We start from the raw sequence: 16,800 nt of genomic DNA on the forward strand, positions 1-16,800 counted from the left end.
TGCAGATCAACACCATATCCAGCATCACATCGGTCTTGGGTAGACAGATGCCCGTCGGCCTTCTCTGCTCCATGTTGCCCTACCGTGCTGCCGATTTCCGCCTTGGATGCACTGCGTCCGTCCTTTGAAGAAAACAGTGTAGCTGATGGCGGTTTGTCCTTCCGAGTAGCAATTTGGGACACATAGTCATTCCAGAGCCTAGCCGTGTTCATATTCCTCTTTGCTACTTTGCTTTTCATGGTGCTAAGTTCGTTGGGCCTTGTAAGATTTGTAATCTTCTATTTTTGAAGTTGCTTGTAATGTAACGAATCTTGTCTTCTGAGTTGTCTTTTACTTTTCTGCTGTGATCCCTGTCGTTCATGAGATTACCGAGTTCTTTCTTAAATAACCGGGTTCCTTTGTTCCTTGCGAGGTAGCCCTTTCTTTCTTCTTGGTTTGACAAGTTGTTCTTGTAGCTATCTGATAACCCTGCCGTGGTGTCGGACGGATAAGTCTAAAATCTGCCCGTTGGTTTGTACCGTTGTGTGGATTTGTGCCCTCTGTCGTTTTAGCTGCGTCGGTAAATGGACCGTTGCATTCTCACACTGTGTTTTAACGGGCCTTGTGGGCCATTTTTATTACTAAAAAATCTATTTAAAGACCTTTTATCTTCCTTTCCCTTGCTGCCTAGCTCTTGCCTTTAAACCCTAGCTTTAAGAAATCCACCGCCGTCATCGTCGCTGTCACCCGAGCACCATCATCCTAGCTTCCTCTTCCCTAGTGCCTTCTTTGCTTCCGCCAGTCCATGGGAAAGAAGAAAACCGCAAGCAAGTCTTAGGCGACCTTCGTGGACGAGGAGTCATCCCTTTCTTTGATCGAAAACCAGGAGTTCGTGGCCATGAGGGCTGCTCAGGTTTGGCTGGCTCCAACAACAAGCAAAGACCAGCTGTGCGAGCTCGTTAGCGATGGCTTGATCCAAAGCAAAGTCATCGCTGAATGGAGAGTTCCGGGCGAGCATCGGGTTCTAGCTCCGGGTCCTGGTGAGATTGTCCTCTTCGTTTCCTTTGTCCGCGCCGGACTTTGCCTTCCTGCTTCCACCTTCCTTCATCAGTTTCTTGGTTATTTAGGGGTTAGTCTGAACCATCTAACCCCCAATGCCATTCTTCATCTTTCTGTTTTTGTTCATCTTTGTGAAGCTTTCCTTGGGATCCCTCCTTCTCTATCTCTTTTTCGCTTTTTCTTTCGTCTGAGACCTCAACCCCGCCGTGAAGAAACCAGCGTTCTTGGTGGTTGCGGGATTCAGTTTCGCCAGGGTCTCAAGATTAAGTTTTTTGACTATGACCTGATCGATTCTGTAAAAGATTGGCATGCCGAGTGGTTTTACGCTGCCAATTTGATCCCTTCCCTCGTCGTCCACTCTGGATCTGGTCCTATGGTGAATGACCGATGGGACAAGAAGCTTGAGTCACCTGCTGAGATTCAAGTGATCCAGCCACTCCTTGATAGGATTAGCATGCTGAAGCAGTAGGGTTTGACCGGCTTCGAAATTGTCTCGAGCTTTCTTTGTCGCCAGGTTCAGCCTTTGAAAGAGCGGGAGCATCTTAGCTTTGAGTATTCTGGGGCTGAGGATCCCTCACGCATGGTCCCAGCTCTTGAGCTGACTGGTGAGGAGGTACTCGAGCGTCTCCAGAAGATGCTGAAAGGAGTGAGCATCATTCCTCCTGCTGTCCCCGAGTTCTTAGCCAACAACCCGCCCCCAGCTGTGAGTTGTCTATCTTTTTGTTTGAGTACTTTATGTACTCTTGCTGCATCCACTCCTGCTTAGCTTTTCTTTGTCTCGGTGTTTTATCCTTTTTCGTAGGAGCTTGGGCGGAACTTTGTCGACCCGATCCCCCTTGATGTTCTCCCTGCCGTGGTGGAGACTGGAGATCGTCTAGCTAGAACTTCTGCAATTAGTAATTCCCAAACCTCTACAGCCCTTCCTGGGGTTTCTTCCGGATTTGTTGATGTATATGAAGAATATGTTCCTCGTCTAGTCCCTCGCGGTCCTCGCAGTGTCCCAAAGAGGGGGCGAACGGATGGGTCTTCATCTGGCCTGCCTATCTCCAAGAAGCCTCGCAAACCAAGTACTCCCTCAGGTACTCCAGTTGTTGCTAGCATGCTTTTAGGTGAGCACATTTAATACTCTTTGTTCCTTTATTTTCCTGTTTCTCTCTTGAACCGAGTACTTTTTATCCTTTTTTCAGCAGGTGCTCTGGTTTCCTTGGCTGAGGGAGAAGAGGATGATGAAGTACCCCTCATCATGCGGCGGTGAGTTGTTTTTCATATTCCTATTGCATTGAATTTCTCTTCTTTGTCTTGACTTTTAGTCTTGAATTTTTTGAAGTAATCGGAGGTCGGGTGTGAGTCCTTCTAAGGCCCCCACGCCGACTTCTTCTGAAGTTCCGGTGTCGAGTTCTTTGGTAGCCTCTGTCCCGAGCTCTACCGCTCCTCCAGTGCAGAGTTCTTCCACGGCTCTAGCCCCGGCTTCTTTCGCGGCTCCGTTGTCGGCTATCCCGCTCCCGTCGCCGGGTGGCGGGGACATTTTCGCCGTCGTGGTTCCCCCTGCGAGGCCTTCTTTTGGCTTCATGAAGAAGAAAGTGGTCGGGTGAGTAAATTCTGGCTTTTATCTTTTTGGCTTCTATCTTCCTTCTTCTGGTGCTTATCGGTGCTTCCTTTTATCACTTTTCAGTGTTTCGTCTTCTCTTGTTTCTTCATCGACTTCTTCTCTGCCTCCCGCCGTGCCAACGAGTTCCGAGCCTCAAGACTCACAACATTATGTTGATGAAGTTGCTACGGGGGCTTCGGAGCTACCTGGCGAAGTTGCGGATTTGGCCACTCCGGAGGTGACCGTGGCCATCGTGCCGGGTCCTTCTGAGGGTTTGGTTCTGGCTTCTCTGGAGGTTGCTTTGGTCGCTCCTTCTTCGCCCTAGCCGGCCTCTCCTTCCCCTTCTCTTGCTTCCGGCGGTCCCTCTTTTTCCGGTGACGTGGTGCAATAGTTTGATGCCACCCATCGGTTATCGGAGCTGACCACAGCCTGGGGGAGCTTGTCGACCCTCGCGACTTCTTTTGGTGAAAAGCTCCAGGTAGGTTTTACTACCACTCCTTTTTTGCGTGCTTGTTTTTCTTCTGTCCTTACGCCTTGTTTCTCTTTGCCCCTTTTTGCTCAGTCTTTCTCTCGTGATCATTCTGGCTTCTTTTTCTCATCTGAGAATGAGAGAAAGTTGTCTTCTGAGGTGGACGCTCTGAAAGCCGATCTTGACCTTCTCCGGGCTGAGTTGGAGACAGAGCGTCAAATGTACCAAAAGGAGGAGAAGACCCTTCGTGCCTGGGTTGTGGAGATAGAGAAGTAGAGAGACGCCGCGGTGGAGTCTGCGAAGAATGAATGCAAAGGTGCTGCGGGTTCTGCCTATTTCTTCTTGTATTTTGACTTCTTTTTTCGCTGACTTGTTCTTGGGTGTCTTGTCTAGTTCTCCGAGTTGAGAAGCAGAAGCTCTCGGAGAGTATCGATGAAATGAAGGCTCTTGTCCGCTCTAGTCATAATAAGGCTGAGGAGGTAATTACTCATGCTGAGGAAGAACTCACCCTTGCTAAGCTGATTAGGCGCGGAGCTGATAGAGATCTTGTGCAGGCCCAAAAAACTATTGAAAGCTTGTCCGGGAAGCTGGCGATGGCTACTGAAAATTGGAACGTTTTGTGGAAATCTTTTCGTTCAGTAGCCGATGTTCTCCGGACTCCAGCGGATGACGGGCAATCTTGGGCGCAGTTCATTCCCTGGATTCTGACTCGATTCCAAGAGTTCACGAAGAAGTGTGCTCAAGTATGTACCAAGAATGTGCTGGCCCAGGTCCGGGTCCTTGCTCTAGAGGCACCTCTGTCTAAGATAGCAAAGGAAGCTGAAAGCCAAGAATACCTTGACGCCGTTGAGAGGATGGAGCCTGAGGTCGAAGGTTTAGCCAGTAGGGTTGTAGACAGTCTAAATATTGACATTTCCCTTTCTGATGACAATGCCTGATCTGATTGAGCATCCCCTTGTAATACTACACTCCTCTTTAAATGAAGATTCTTTATTTTTGTTGATGTGTTCTTTGCCTGGGTGCGGTCAAAGTTACTTGACTTGTTGAGTACTTTGTCCTGTTTTCGCCTCTGCTCCGCAAAACAACTCTGTGCGTTATCCTGACGAGACCCCTCGATTTGTCGAGTACTTTTCTTTTCTTCCTCTTTTGTGATCTGTCGAGTGCTTTGTCCACGCTATGACTTGTTAGATGTAAATCTTTGTGTTGATAACCTTTCGTCCGCGCTATGTAAAAACGACTCAGCATAGAATGTTGCCTTGACGAACTTTGGCATTCGAATGCTTTTTGAGTGGCGCTTGTGCTCCTATCTGGATGTAGCCCCCGAGCCTCTTGCTTTTCGGAACGAAGAGCTGGAGGGTCTTTTGAAGTGCAATTTCGGTCGACTAGTTTTAGCTTTTAGCTACCCTCATCGGCGGGCTCAAGTGTCTTTTCAGCTATTTTGCTCTCGGCCGGGATTCTCAGGCATGTTTTTAGCCATTTTGCTTTTTGTTTTGGGTGTTAGCTTTTAGCTACCCTCATCGGTGGGTTCAAGCGTCTTTTCAGCTATTTTGCTCTCGGCCGGGATGCTCAGGCATGTTTTCAGCCATTTTGCTTTTTGTTTCGGGTGTTAGCTTTTAGCTACCCTCATCGGCGGGCTCAAGCATCTTTTCAGCTATTTTGCTCTCGGCCGAGATGCTCAGGCATGTTTTCAGCCATTTTGCTTTTTGTTTCGGGTGTTAGCTTTTAGCTACCCACATCGGCGGGCTCAAGCGTCTTTTCAGCTATTTTGCTCTTGGCCGGAATACTCAGGCATGTTTTCAGCCATTTTGCTTTTTGTTTTGTGAAAACAACTCATTGGAAGTCATGACAAGACATGCTGTGGATGAGTATCATCTTTATTGATCATGAATATAAACTAATACATATGTTGTTGAAGAATATTGTCCTTCGTTGATTGTGAACGTTGGTTCCTTGTGGCTTGCATATCTGTTTTTTCTTGAGTTGTTTTTACGCGTAGAATCTTCTTAGCTGGCTGATGTGCCATGTATTGCTGACTTCTTTTCCATCTTCGGTTATTAATTTGTATATGCCTGGTCCGGTGATTTTTGCGACAATGAACGGACCTTCCCATGGACTGAGTAGCTTATGTCGTCCGTCAGTCTTTTGTATCCTTCTTAGCACTAAGTCTCCGACTTGTAGTGATCGAGGATGGGTACTCTTGTTGTAGTGCTGTCTTAAACCTTATAGGTATCTGGCTGATTGGAGGGTAGCGTTTCTCTGACTTCTTCTAAGCTATCAAGTTCTAATCTTCTTGTGTGTTCTGCTTCTCCTTCATCGTGTTGTTCTATCTTTGGTGATGTCCAGATCAAGTCGGCGGGCAGTATAGCCTCTGACCCGTAAACTAGGAAGAAGGGTGAGTAGCCTGTTGCTCTGCTTATTTGAGTTCATAGCCCCCATACTACTTTCAGTAATTCTTCAATCCATTTGGACCCATAGTCCACTAGTTCTTCGTATAACCTTGGTTTTAATCCGGCTAGTATGAGTCCATTAGCCCTTTCTACTTGTCCGTTGGCTTCTGGATGTGCAACAGACGCATAGTCTATACTAAAACCACAGTCTTGTGCCTAGCTCTTGAATTCTGTAGCTGTGAAGGGGGGGCCTAGATCTGTGATGATTCGATTGGGCATGCCGAAGCGGTGTATAATGTCTTGGATAAACTCGACTGCTTTGGTTGCGCTGTATTTCGTGAGTGGTTTGTATTCAATCCACTTGGTGAACTTGTCGATTGCTACAAAGATGTACTCGAAGCCGCCTTTTGCTTTCTTCAGGGGTCCTACTTGATCCAGCCCCCAGCAGGAAAAAGGCCAAGCGGGTGGGATGTAGATAAGATTGTGAGCTGGTACATGGGCTTGTCTTGCAAACATTTGGCAACCTTTGCATTTTCTGACAAGCTCTTCTGCGTCTTTCAAAGCGGTTGGCCAGTAGAATCTAGTGCGAAATGCTTTGCCAACTAGTGTTCTTGAAGCGGCATGATTTCCATAGCAACCTGAGTGTATTTCATCTAGGATCTCTTTTCCTTCTTCAAATGAGACACATTTTAGGAGTACTCCTGATGATGCTGCTCTTCTGTAAAGTCTATCTCCTACTACCACGTAGTTTTTACTTCTGCGGACAACTTGGGTGGCTTCTACTTTATCTGCTGGCAATTTATTTTCTTTGATGTAGTCGATGAAAACTTGGCTCCATGAAGTGTTGATTACCAAGATCTGAACGCCTTTAGTCTGAATTTCATGGGTTGTTTCACCGGGTTGTTTGATAGAGAGAACTGATAGCTCTTCTATGAATACGCCAGGTGGAACCTTCGCTCTATCTGATCTGAGCTTGGCGAGGACGTCTGCTGCAATGTTGGAATCGCGCAGGACATGTAGAATTTCTAGTCCTTGAAAATGTTTTTCAAGTTTCCGTATTTCAGCACAGTAAGCACTCATGTTTTCTTTGGTGCAATCCCAATCTTTGTTGACTTGGTTGATGACTACTGCTGAATCGCTGTATACGAGTAATCTCTTTATTCTGAGAGTAATTGCCACTCGTAATCCATGGATGAGGGCTTCATATTCTGCTTCGTTATTTGTAGCTTGCCATAATATCTGAAGGACGTACTTGAGTTGTTTTCCTTCTGGAGAAATGAGGAGAACGCCTGCACCGGCCCCGCCTAGTTTGAGTGATCCGTCAAAGTACATCTTCCAGTGGTCAAGGATTGTATCTGATAAAGGCTGTTGAATCTCTGTCCACTCACCCATAAAATTGGCGAGGGCTTGAGATTTGATTGCTTTCCGCAGGGTGAAATCGATGTTAAGAGCTTTGATTTCAACTGCCCACTTGGATATGCGCCCCGTGGCATCTTTATTGTGTAGGATGTCTCTGAGTGGAAAATCTATCACCACGGTAATCTTGTGGCTTTTGAAATAGTGGCGAAGCTTGCGTGAGGTGATGAGTAGAGCGTAGAGTAGTTTCTGTACATGCGGGTACCGAATTTTAGATTCTGACAGTACTTCACTGATGTAGTATACGGGACGTTGCACTTTATACACGCGCCCTTGTTCTTCTCTTTCTATGACTATTGTCGTGCTGATTATGGTAGAAGTCGCCGCAATATATAGCATCATATCTTCGTCTTTCTTTGGAGGTGTCAGGACAGGCGACGAGGTGAGGTATTCTTTAAGTTTTTTGAAGGCTTCGTCGGCCTCTATTGTCCACTCGAACTTGTCTGTCTTCTTTAGTAGTTTAAAGAAAGGTAACTCCTTTTTGCCGAGTCTTGATATGAAACGGTTGAGGGCCGCCATGCATCCTATTAGTTTCTGCACATCTTTGATACTTCTAGGTGTGCCCATTTCTGTTATAGCTCGAATTTGCTTGGTGCTGGCTTCGATCCCGCGCTGACTGACCAAAAATCCGAGTAGTTGTCCTGAGAGAACTCCAAATACACATTTGTTTGGGTTCAATTTCCATCTCCATCTCTTCAAGTTTTCGAAGGTTTGCTTTAAATCTTCAATCAGAGTGTCTGGGTTCTTTGTCTTCACCACTACATCATCCATGCATGCCTCCACATTTTCACCGATTTGATTCCCAAGGCAAGTTTGGATAGCTCTTTGGTACGTGGCGCCAGCGTTCTTTAGTCCAAACGACATGGTCTTGTAGCAGTAGGCACCAAACGGGGTGATGAAAGATGTCTTGCTCTGGTCTTGTTCTTTTAGTGCGATCTGGTGATACCCTAAATAGCAATCGAGAAAAGATAATAGTGCAGATCCTGCTATTGAGTCAACTATCTGGTCAATGCGTGGTAGCCCGAACGGATCTTTTAAGCAATGTTTGTTGAGATCTGTGTAGTCGATGCACATGCACCACTCGTCCGTGTTTTTCTTCTGCACAAGGACTAGGTTTGCTAGCCAGTCTGGATGAAGGATTTCCCTGATGAATCCGGCTGCCATCAGTTTTATTATTTCCTTTTTAATTGCTGCCTTTTTATCGGGTGAGAATCGTCGTAGCCGTTGCTTTACAGGCTTGGAGCTTTTATTAACATCAATTCTGTGCTTAGCCAACTCCCTTGGGACTCCTGACATGTCGGCCGGCTTCCAGGCGAAGATATCTTTGTTGTCCCGAAGAAAGTTGGTGAGCGCGAGTTCCTATTTTGTCGAGAGGTGAGCACTGATGGTTGCTGTCTTGGAGGTATCGCCTGTGCCTAAGTCGATTTGCTTGACGTCGGCTTCTTTTGGTGGTGCGATGATGCTGGGCTTTTTAGCCGGTATTTCTAATTCTTCTTGGCTTGTCTCTACAGCGATTGTGGCTATTTCTTTTCTTCCATTTTCGGCTTGTGCTTTAGCTGCAATTTGGATCGCCTGAACGTCGCAGTCAAAAGCACGCTTCAAATCGCTTCGAAGAGAAAGGATACCGTTGGGTCCTGGCATCTTAAGCAGTAAGTACGGATAATGTGGTATTGCCATGAATTTGGCCAGTGCTGGGCGTCCGAGGATTGCGTGATATGACGAATCGAAGTCAGCGACCTCAAATTTGATAAACTCTGTTCGGTAGTTTGAAGGAGTTTCAAAAGTAACGGGTAAAGTAATTTGTACGAGTGGCATGGCTGCTTTGCTGGGTACTATTCTGTAAAAAGGTGTGCTTGTTGGTGTGATCATCCCGACGAGTTATAGTCCCATCTTCCTTAGAGTTTCTGAAAAGATGATGTTGAGTCCAGCTCCCCCATCGATTAGTACTTTGGTGACGGTCATACCAGCAATAGTTGGATCTAGAACCAGTGGATAATGGCCTGCGTTTTCCACGCTAGTCCATTGGTCTTCTCTGGTAAATTGGATAGGATACTGTGACCAATTGAGATATCTTGGTGTAGCCGGTTCTGCTGTCATAATGGTCCGTAGTGCTAGTTTTTCTTGATGTTTGCTTCTGCAATCCGAAGCCCCTGAGAAGATCACTGCTACCGTTCCCCTGGGTTTTTGGAATCCTTTGTCCTCGTGGTTGTCTTCATCTCTTTTCTGATTGTCCTCTTTGGTGTTTTCTTTACTATCTTTTCTTGTGTATCAATCATTGAAAGTGTAGCAATTTATGATGGTGTGCCTCCCATTAGGGTGCAATGGGCAACGTATGTTTTCAATGTCATCATATCTTCTAGGTTTGGAAAACTTCTTTGATTTGTCGGCCATTGCCATAGTATTGTCTGGTCTACGTTTTCTTTCTTGATGTCTGCTATTTCGGTGATTTTGCTTGTCCGAGTTGTCCTGGTTGCCTCTGTCCGGGAACCTCTCTCGTGTTTTTTCTTCTGCAGTAATCATCTTTTCTACTGTTCGTCTGAATTCTTCATTGTTTCTCGGATTTTCTTTGCAGAAGTCTTGAAATTGCCACCTAGCCATGATTCCGTGAGAGAAAGCTTCAATTACTTCTCGTTCAGTTATGTCATGCACTTGAGCTCGTAGTTTGCCGAATCGTCGATAGTAATTTCTGAGACTTTCACCTCCCTTTTGCTTGAGTCCTTTTAGTTCTGCATGAGTGATTGGGTGTGTAATGATTCCTGTGAAATTCTCACAAAAAGCTCTTTGCAAATCCTCCCAATTTCTGATAGATCCTGGATTCAGTTTGTCGAACCATTGGAGGGGCATGGCTTCCAGTGCCATGGGAAAGAACAGGGTTTTGATATCGTCATCTCCTCCGGCTAGTTCAATTGATTGTGAATATATTCTAAGCCATTGCCTTGGTTCAGTTTTGCCATCATACTTGGAGTGGTTAGACAGTTTGAATTTGTGAGGTAATCGCACCAATGCAAGCCTGTTCGCGAAATAGGGGAATCTGTCGTGTGTCCTGGTTTCTTTGAATTCGGATTCGGCACCTTCTTCTGGCCAACTGTCGTTTTGATGGGAATAATCTTGCGAGGTTGTCTGGGTAGGCACCCTACTCCTGGTCTTCCTTGGTTGTTCAAATCGGTGGCCTTGATTATGTTCCTTTCTACTTCCTCCATCATGGCTTCCACCCGGTCCAAGTCTTTTGAAAGCAGATTTCCTTTGATTTTGATCTTCTTGCTGGTGGGTTGTTGATCTGGCGGGTAGTCTTGATCGAGCTCTTTCTTCATGCATTCTCGGGATCGTCGATCGGAGCAAGTCCTGGAGTTGTTCATACTTCTCACCGGGATGTGAAGTTGCTCCGAGTTCTTCTAATGCTTCTCGAATATTATCGTAAGGCGTATTTGCCGTGCGTCTTCCTTCGACTTCTCGTTGCGATTTTCTTTTGTCGTACTCAGCCAACTCTGACTCATATCTGATCCAAGCTTCCCTACGCTGCCTAGCACGGTGTTGGCGCCCTTGCTTCAACTTGTTTTTTCTTTCTCTAGCTTGTTTCTGACTCTTGGTTTCTCCATCGTAGCCCTGGGCAAAGGGTGATATATTGGATTCTGATTCATCTGATGACCTGACATCGGGTGCTTCCGGAGGATTTAATGGTGACTGAGGACGTCGAACCATGAGCACTTCTCGTGTGTGAGCCGTTCTGTTATTGGCGTTAGTTTTCATGCTATCGGAGTCGCTGATAACTTTAGTAGATGCCTCAATGTCGTAGATCGAGTCTCCTTCTTGGTAAGGTAGAATAGCTGTTGTTGTTGTGCCGACTAGTTGGGTTCCGCTATCTTCAGGAACGGAACCTGGCCAGTGGATGATACAGTCTTGCGATGTTATTGTTAGCACGAGACCCTCCTGGGCTCCTGTCAGTGGTATCCCAAGCATTGGATTGAAAGACCTTTCGATTTGTCCTTGATAGGATTTTGCCGTGTTGTCGAGCCTAAATGGAAAAGAACTCGACTTTTTGAAAGAACTCTGAGGGTAATCCGAGTTATTTTGGGTTGTGCTCTGGAATCCTACCAAAAAAGAACTCGGTTTCTTGAAAGCACTCGAATAAGACTTCATCTTGGACACGGAGCTTGAATTCAAGTCGGATGCGCGTAGCCGTGAAATCTTATTCGAATCGGATATTATGAGCTGCGCGAATCTTCTGGTGAGCTAATCCGTCGTAGTTGTCGAAATAGGAAATTCTTCATGCTGATCCGGATCTTTGAGGAGATGGCTTTGGAGCCTGCCGTAGCTGTCCGCCTCGTAGATCCATGAGCCGAAGATGAAAGTTGATCCCGTCGGGAAGATCATGTTGTCGAGGTCCATCGAGCTCGCGGATGCAAAGTCACCGAAAGCCCCTACTTGGCGCGCCAGCTATCGATGTTTCACCACCGATAGCCTGCCACGGGGGTACCCGGGGCAGTATGTTCGGGCTTCGGCGTATGCTGAACTCGATGGTTAACGCAAGAGACAGTCGATTTATCCTGGTTCAGGCCCTCGATCGTAGATCGAGTAATAACCTTACGTCCAGTCGGCGTTAGCCTTTGCGTTGGATTGATTGTGATATGTTGTGTTGTACAATTGTCGTCCTCTTCTCTCAGGAGCCCTGCCCTCCTTTATATAGTCAGGAGGCCAGAGTCCTAGTCGGTTTACAATGAGATTTCCTAATAGGATTACTTAATAGTTTTACTACTAAGATTACATGGGAAGAATCCTAGTTGGATTAGATCTTCTCTCTCCCTTACGGGGTATCCTGTGGGTCCCACATCGATACTAGGAAATCCAAGCTTATTCAACAGAGTGAGGAGATATTCCCATCTGACTGAATCAAATGCTTTGGCGATGTCGAGCTTGAGGAATATTGTTGGCAGCTTAGAATTGTGGTAGCGTCTTATTGCATTGCGGACGGCCATGTAGTTGTCATGGATGCTTCGTCCTTTGATGAAAGCACTTTGCGTTGGGGAGACAATGGAACTCATATGGGGCGCTAGCCGTAATGCAAGTACCTTGGCGATTATTTTGGCGAAGGAACGAATCAGGCTGATAGGTCGGAAGTCTGTAATAGCTTCAGCACCATCCTTTTTGGGAATCAAAATCACGTTGGCTGAGTTGAGGAGTGCAAGACTGTTTGTCCGTAGTGAATGGAAGGCATTCGCTGCATTGACGATATCAACCTTGACGATGTCCCAGCATGATCTGAAGAAGGCGCCAGTGTATCCATCTGGCCCCGGTGCTTTGTCAAACGGCATTTGGTGGATAGCATGTTTTATCTCCTCTTCAGTAAATGTTGCGTCCAGTCCACTAAGATCATGGGATGGCAGATTCAGCTCATCCCAGTTGCTGGAGGGTGTCCCATGAATTTTGAGAAATGGTCCTGTATTACAGAAGCTTTGTCATCATGGTTTATTGCCCAGCCATGGCCGTGTCGCAATCTTTGGATGTGGTTTTTCCTTCTCCTCGCATTTACTTTACGGTGAAAATATTTTGTGTTAGCATCGCCCAGCTTGATGGACGACAGTCTCGATGCTTGTTTACATCTAGCTCTTTCGATCACTGCTAGCCCCAAGATTCTTTTCTTGAGCTTAGCCCGTAGAAGCAGCTCAGCAGCCGTGAGACTTCTATTTTCTTGGGCGATATCGAGCCTTAGGATGATCTCTTGCGCCATAAAGAAAAGTTTTTTGGCGTCAGAGTTGATTTCCTTGCTCCATGCTTTCAGTTTTTGCGAAGTAGAATGCAGTTTGTGGCACAGGACATGAAACGGCTCATGGTGGTCCGTTGGTGTATCCCATGCAGTCCTGACTACATCTTTGAATCCTGGGAGTTTGACCCAATAATTTTCAAACTTGAACGAACTTGGCCTTCTAGGTCCCGATTGGTTGGATAGCAGAGTTCTGAGTTCTGAGTGATCATCTCCAGCACCCACTTACTCACTTAGTAGTGCTTTAAAATTGCAAAACATTTATTCCATGTCATGCCTATTAACACCTTTTATGTCATAGATCAGGACAAATCATATATGGTTAATAGTTTGCACAGCTGCCTTATATTAGAACGATAAATTTCCAATCATGTCCTTTACTCTTGTTCTCGAAGGCAAGTGATGTCCTTGCCGTGGAGCTGTTGCAGAAGGATGCAAGACTTACAGTTAGCGGGGACCTAGGAAGGCCATGTCCTGGTGGCACGTAAGCATGATTTTCTTGATTGATTTCTTTTTGAATTTGCACAGTGTAGTGATTAAATATTGACATGCTAATGATCAACGCATTCATTGAACTTCAAAGTTGAGATCAACTTCCTGTTAGTTTAGGGTAGATAGGAAGGCAATTTTTAGAACAAACTTTAGTTAGTAAACTGGGCTGAATCCGGTCCATGAAGAGAGCCATCAATGGCACCCTGTACAAATTCATATGAACTTTCGCAGAACTTCAGTGATTACATTACATCACTACAATGCTGCTGCTTGTGATTACTCTCTCAATTCATCTTCATCCTTGGTGACAGGTTAAGAGTAGTTCCGTTGTTCGAGACGGTGAAAGATTTGCAGGCAGCCGGGTCAGCAATCAGGAAGCTACTGTCCATCGACTGGTACAGGCAGCATATCATCAAGAACCACAACGGCCACCAGGAGGTACACAAGAGATGGAATGTTAGCAGCAAGTACTACTAGGATAGGATAGGATGTTCAGTTCTCACTCACCTTTTTTTGCCTGAAACTCGAGTGTGTGTCTGTTGCAGGTAATGGTGGGGTACTCGGACTCCGGCAAGGACGCCGGCCGCTTCACGGCGGCATGGGAGCTGTACAAGGCTCAGGAAGACGTCGTCGCCGCGTGCAACGAGTTCGGGATCAAGGTGACGCTGTTCCACGGCCGTGGCGGCAGCATCGGCCGCGGCGGCGGGCCGACGTACCTGGCCATCCAGTCGCAGCCTCCCGGCTCAGTGATGGGCACTCTCCGGTCGACGGAGCAAGGCGAGATGGTGCAGGCCAAGTTCGGTCTGCTGCAGACTGCCGTTCGCCAGCTCGAGATCTACACGACGGCGGTGCTGCTGGCGACGCTTCGTCCGCCGCATCCGCCGCGGGACCCGAACTGGCGGACCGTGATGGAGGAGATCTCCCGCGTGAGCTGCGCGCACTACCGCGCCACGGTGTACGAGGACCCGGAGTTCATCACCTACTTCCAGGAGGCGACGCCGCAGGCGGAGCTGGGCCACCTCAACATCGGCAGCCGCCCCGCGAAGCGCAAGCCCCTGGGCGGCATCTCGAGCCTGCGCGCCATCCCCTGGGTGTTCGCGTGGACGCAGACGCGGCTGGTGCTGCCGGCGTGGCTGGGCGTCGGCACGGGGCTGCAGGACGCGCTGGACCGGGGCCACGGCGCCGATCTCCGCGCCATGTACGCCGAGTGGCCCTTCTTCCAGAGCACGGTGGACCTGATCGACATGGTGACGGCGAAGGCGGACGCGTCCGTGGCGGCGCACTACGAGGAGATGCTGGTGGCCCCCGAGCGGCGCGCGGTGGGGGAACGGCTGCGCAGGGAGCTGGCGCGCAGGGAGCGGTGCGTGCTGGCGGTCAGCGGGCACAGCAAGCTCACGGCGCACAACCGCAGCCTGAGGCGGCTCATCGAGAGCCGGCTGGCGTACCTTAACCCGATAAACATGCTGCAGGTGGAGGTGCTCCGTAGGCTCCGCCGCGACGACGATAACCGTAGGCTCCGTGACGCGCTGCTCATCACCATCAACGGCATCGCCGCCGGCATGCGCAACACCGGCTGAGTGACTGATGAGTGCCGATGACCGCTGACCGCTGACCGCCTTCTTGTTTGATCAACTGAGAACTCACTTGACCGCTTTGGTTTTTCTTTTTCATGAACCGAAGTCGCATTTTTGCTGCTCGGTCGTCTGCACATCTATAATTTTAAGTCTTGGTCAAACTATTTTTGTGGGTCTGCTGCAGTCGGTCAATTCTTTCATGCGCGCGACAAGTGTGGAGTATTGAATGAATTATTATTGATGCGCGCCGACACGGGCGTGGGCCTGTTGGGTTGATTGCGACTCTGCGCGAGAAATCTCGTGGGCCACGGGTGCCGACGGCGACGCGGTTACATTACGTGAGCCCTTGATTCCTGGGAGCAGGGAGACCCGTCCGTCGGGTCTCGGGCGTCGGTGCACAGCCCCGTCCCGGTCGCATCACGGAACGCGCACGGCGCACGGCAAGTCCGAAATAATCCATGGCCCATGGGTACTACTTTTTTTTTTGTGCGAGGAGACCCTACTGTATTATTCCTACTAGACATACAGATTGCCCTGGCCTACGCTTTTGTTGCTGATTTGTTTACGTGCAGTAGTACTTGGATTTTGCCAGGGTCGTCTCCAGCGTCCAACACAACACCTGCTTTGTTTATGTTTACGCGTTGGCTTCGCACTGGCACCACCTCCGAGGCTAGAACAAAGCTTAACAAAACGGAAGCTAGCTGGCACGTGTGCCATTGTTTTTGACACAACTAAGAAAACGGAAGGATGAAAACAACCGCCCCGTTTCGTGCACACTCCACCCACGTCTCACGATGACCGACTCCAGCACGTCCCCGCTTAAGCCCCATAGCTAAATATAGGAGCCCAGTTCAAAAACATAGCTCCAGCCCCAGTATGGAGTGGGCACCCAAATCCACCCTCAAGACCCATTTCGATGGGAGAATGGGGGCTCAACCCTAAGCCTCCATCCGGCACGAGCACGGTCGTCCGTTCCCGTTGTCCGCTCCCTCTGATGTTCGCGACCTCCCCTCCCCGACGCTGGAGCGGCCCCGGCTCCGTCTTCCTCTGCGGCCACGCCTCCCTCCGCCTCCTAGCGCGGCAGCGCCCCTCCGACAGCCCTCCCCTCCCTCCCATGGCCGCATCCTCAGGCCTCGGCGGTTCCTCCCCTCCGCGCTGCCCGGCTATGGCGTTCGGCCATTCTGCGTCGCCCTGCTATAGCGCCCGGGCATGCGCGGGCCCCCTCCGGTGGCTAGGAGACGTACGCGGGCATATCTCCGATGCGGACGCAGAGGAGAAGGAGACGAGGACGCGCTAGGATTGCGGCGACTAGGAGGAGCTTGCCGACGTCGCCCACTGTGGCGATGACGCATCGGACCTGGGAGCAATCAGAGGAAGGGGGAGAAGACAAGAAGGAGGAGTGATGCCGCACGGCCTCCGCCAGCCACCATGGAACGAGCGTAGTCTTTCGCCTCTGCTCACCTCTGCCGCTGTGTGGGTTGGTGAATGACATGTGGGTCCCATTTGCCAATGACGGTTGTTATACTTTTGCAGGCTCTAGTTTTAGGGCTACTGCTGGAGCAAATGCAAAGTAGGAGGCCAACACGAGTAGGGGCCCTGATTTAGGTGCCGCTACTGGAGTTGCTCTAAGCCACATGCTTATGTATCAATAAAACATGGCTCCTAAACACCAGGTGGCTCAAAATGTCCACTTCCTTTTTATAACCAACAACAAGTGTGAATAGGTGAGGACCCGGCATCATATACTAATATTGTTGCGAGATTAGTTCGAGAGGAGTGAGAGGTTCCAAAGAGATGACTCAATGATTTATATATATGATGAGTTGATGACTTTTGAGGCTAGACAAGAAAAGAGATCACTAGGCAGAAGGGCAAATCATCGATCACACACTAGGGAGAGGGCACGTGAATGTTGACGGGTGGGGCAAATCATCGATCACACTAGGGTGAGGGCATGCGAATGTTGATGGGTGCAGAGAGAGGGTAGGCCAATAGCCTTGTAAATTTGTAATCACCTCACCTAAAATAGAGACCCTTTCTTCACATGTATTGAAATTTAGCCTTTTTATATTTTGTGG

General features: G+C 48.5%; 1 protein-coding gene across 1 annotated transcript; it reads left to right on the forward strand.

Annotated features, from left to right (window-relative positions):
* Positions 1 to 13,431: 13,431 nt before the first annotated feature.
* Positions 13,432 to 14,760, forward strand: LOC136451780 (phosphoenolpyruvate carboxylase 4-like). Its single transcript, XM_066452464.1, has 2 exons — positions 13,432 to 13,586; positions 13,694 to 14,760. Exon 2 carries the CDS (start codon positions 13,697 to 13,699, stop codon positions 14,723 to 14,725), a length of 1,029 nt encoding a protein of 342 aa, XP_066308561.1. The 5' UTR covers positions 13,432 to 13,586; positions 13,694 to 13,696; the 3' UTR covers positions 14,726 to 14,760.
* The last annotated feature ends 2,040 nt before the right edge of the window (positions 14,761 to 16,800 follow it).

This window comes from Miscanthus floridulus, chromosome 5 (genome assembly GCF_019320115.1).
Source record: "Miscanthus floridulus cultivar M001 chromosome 5, ASM1932011v1, whole genome shotgun sequence".
Lineage (NCBI taxonomy): Eukaryota > Viridiplantae > Streptophyta > Magnoliopsida > Poales > Poaceae > Miscanthus > Miscanthus floridulus.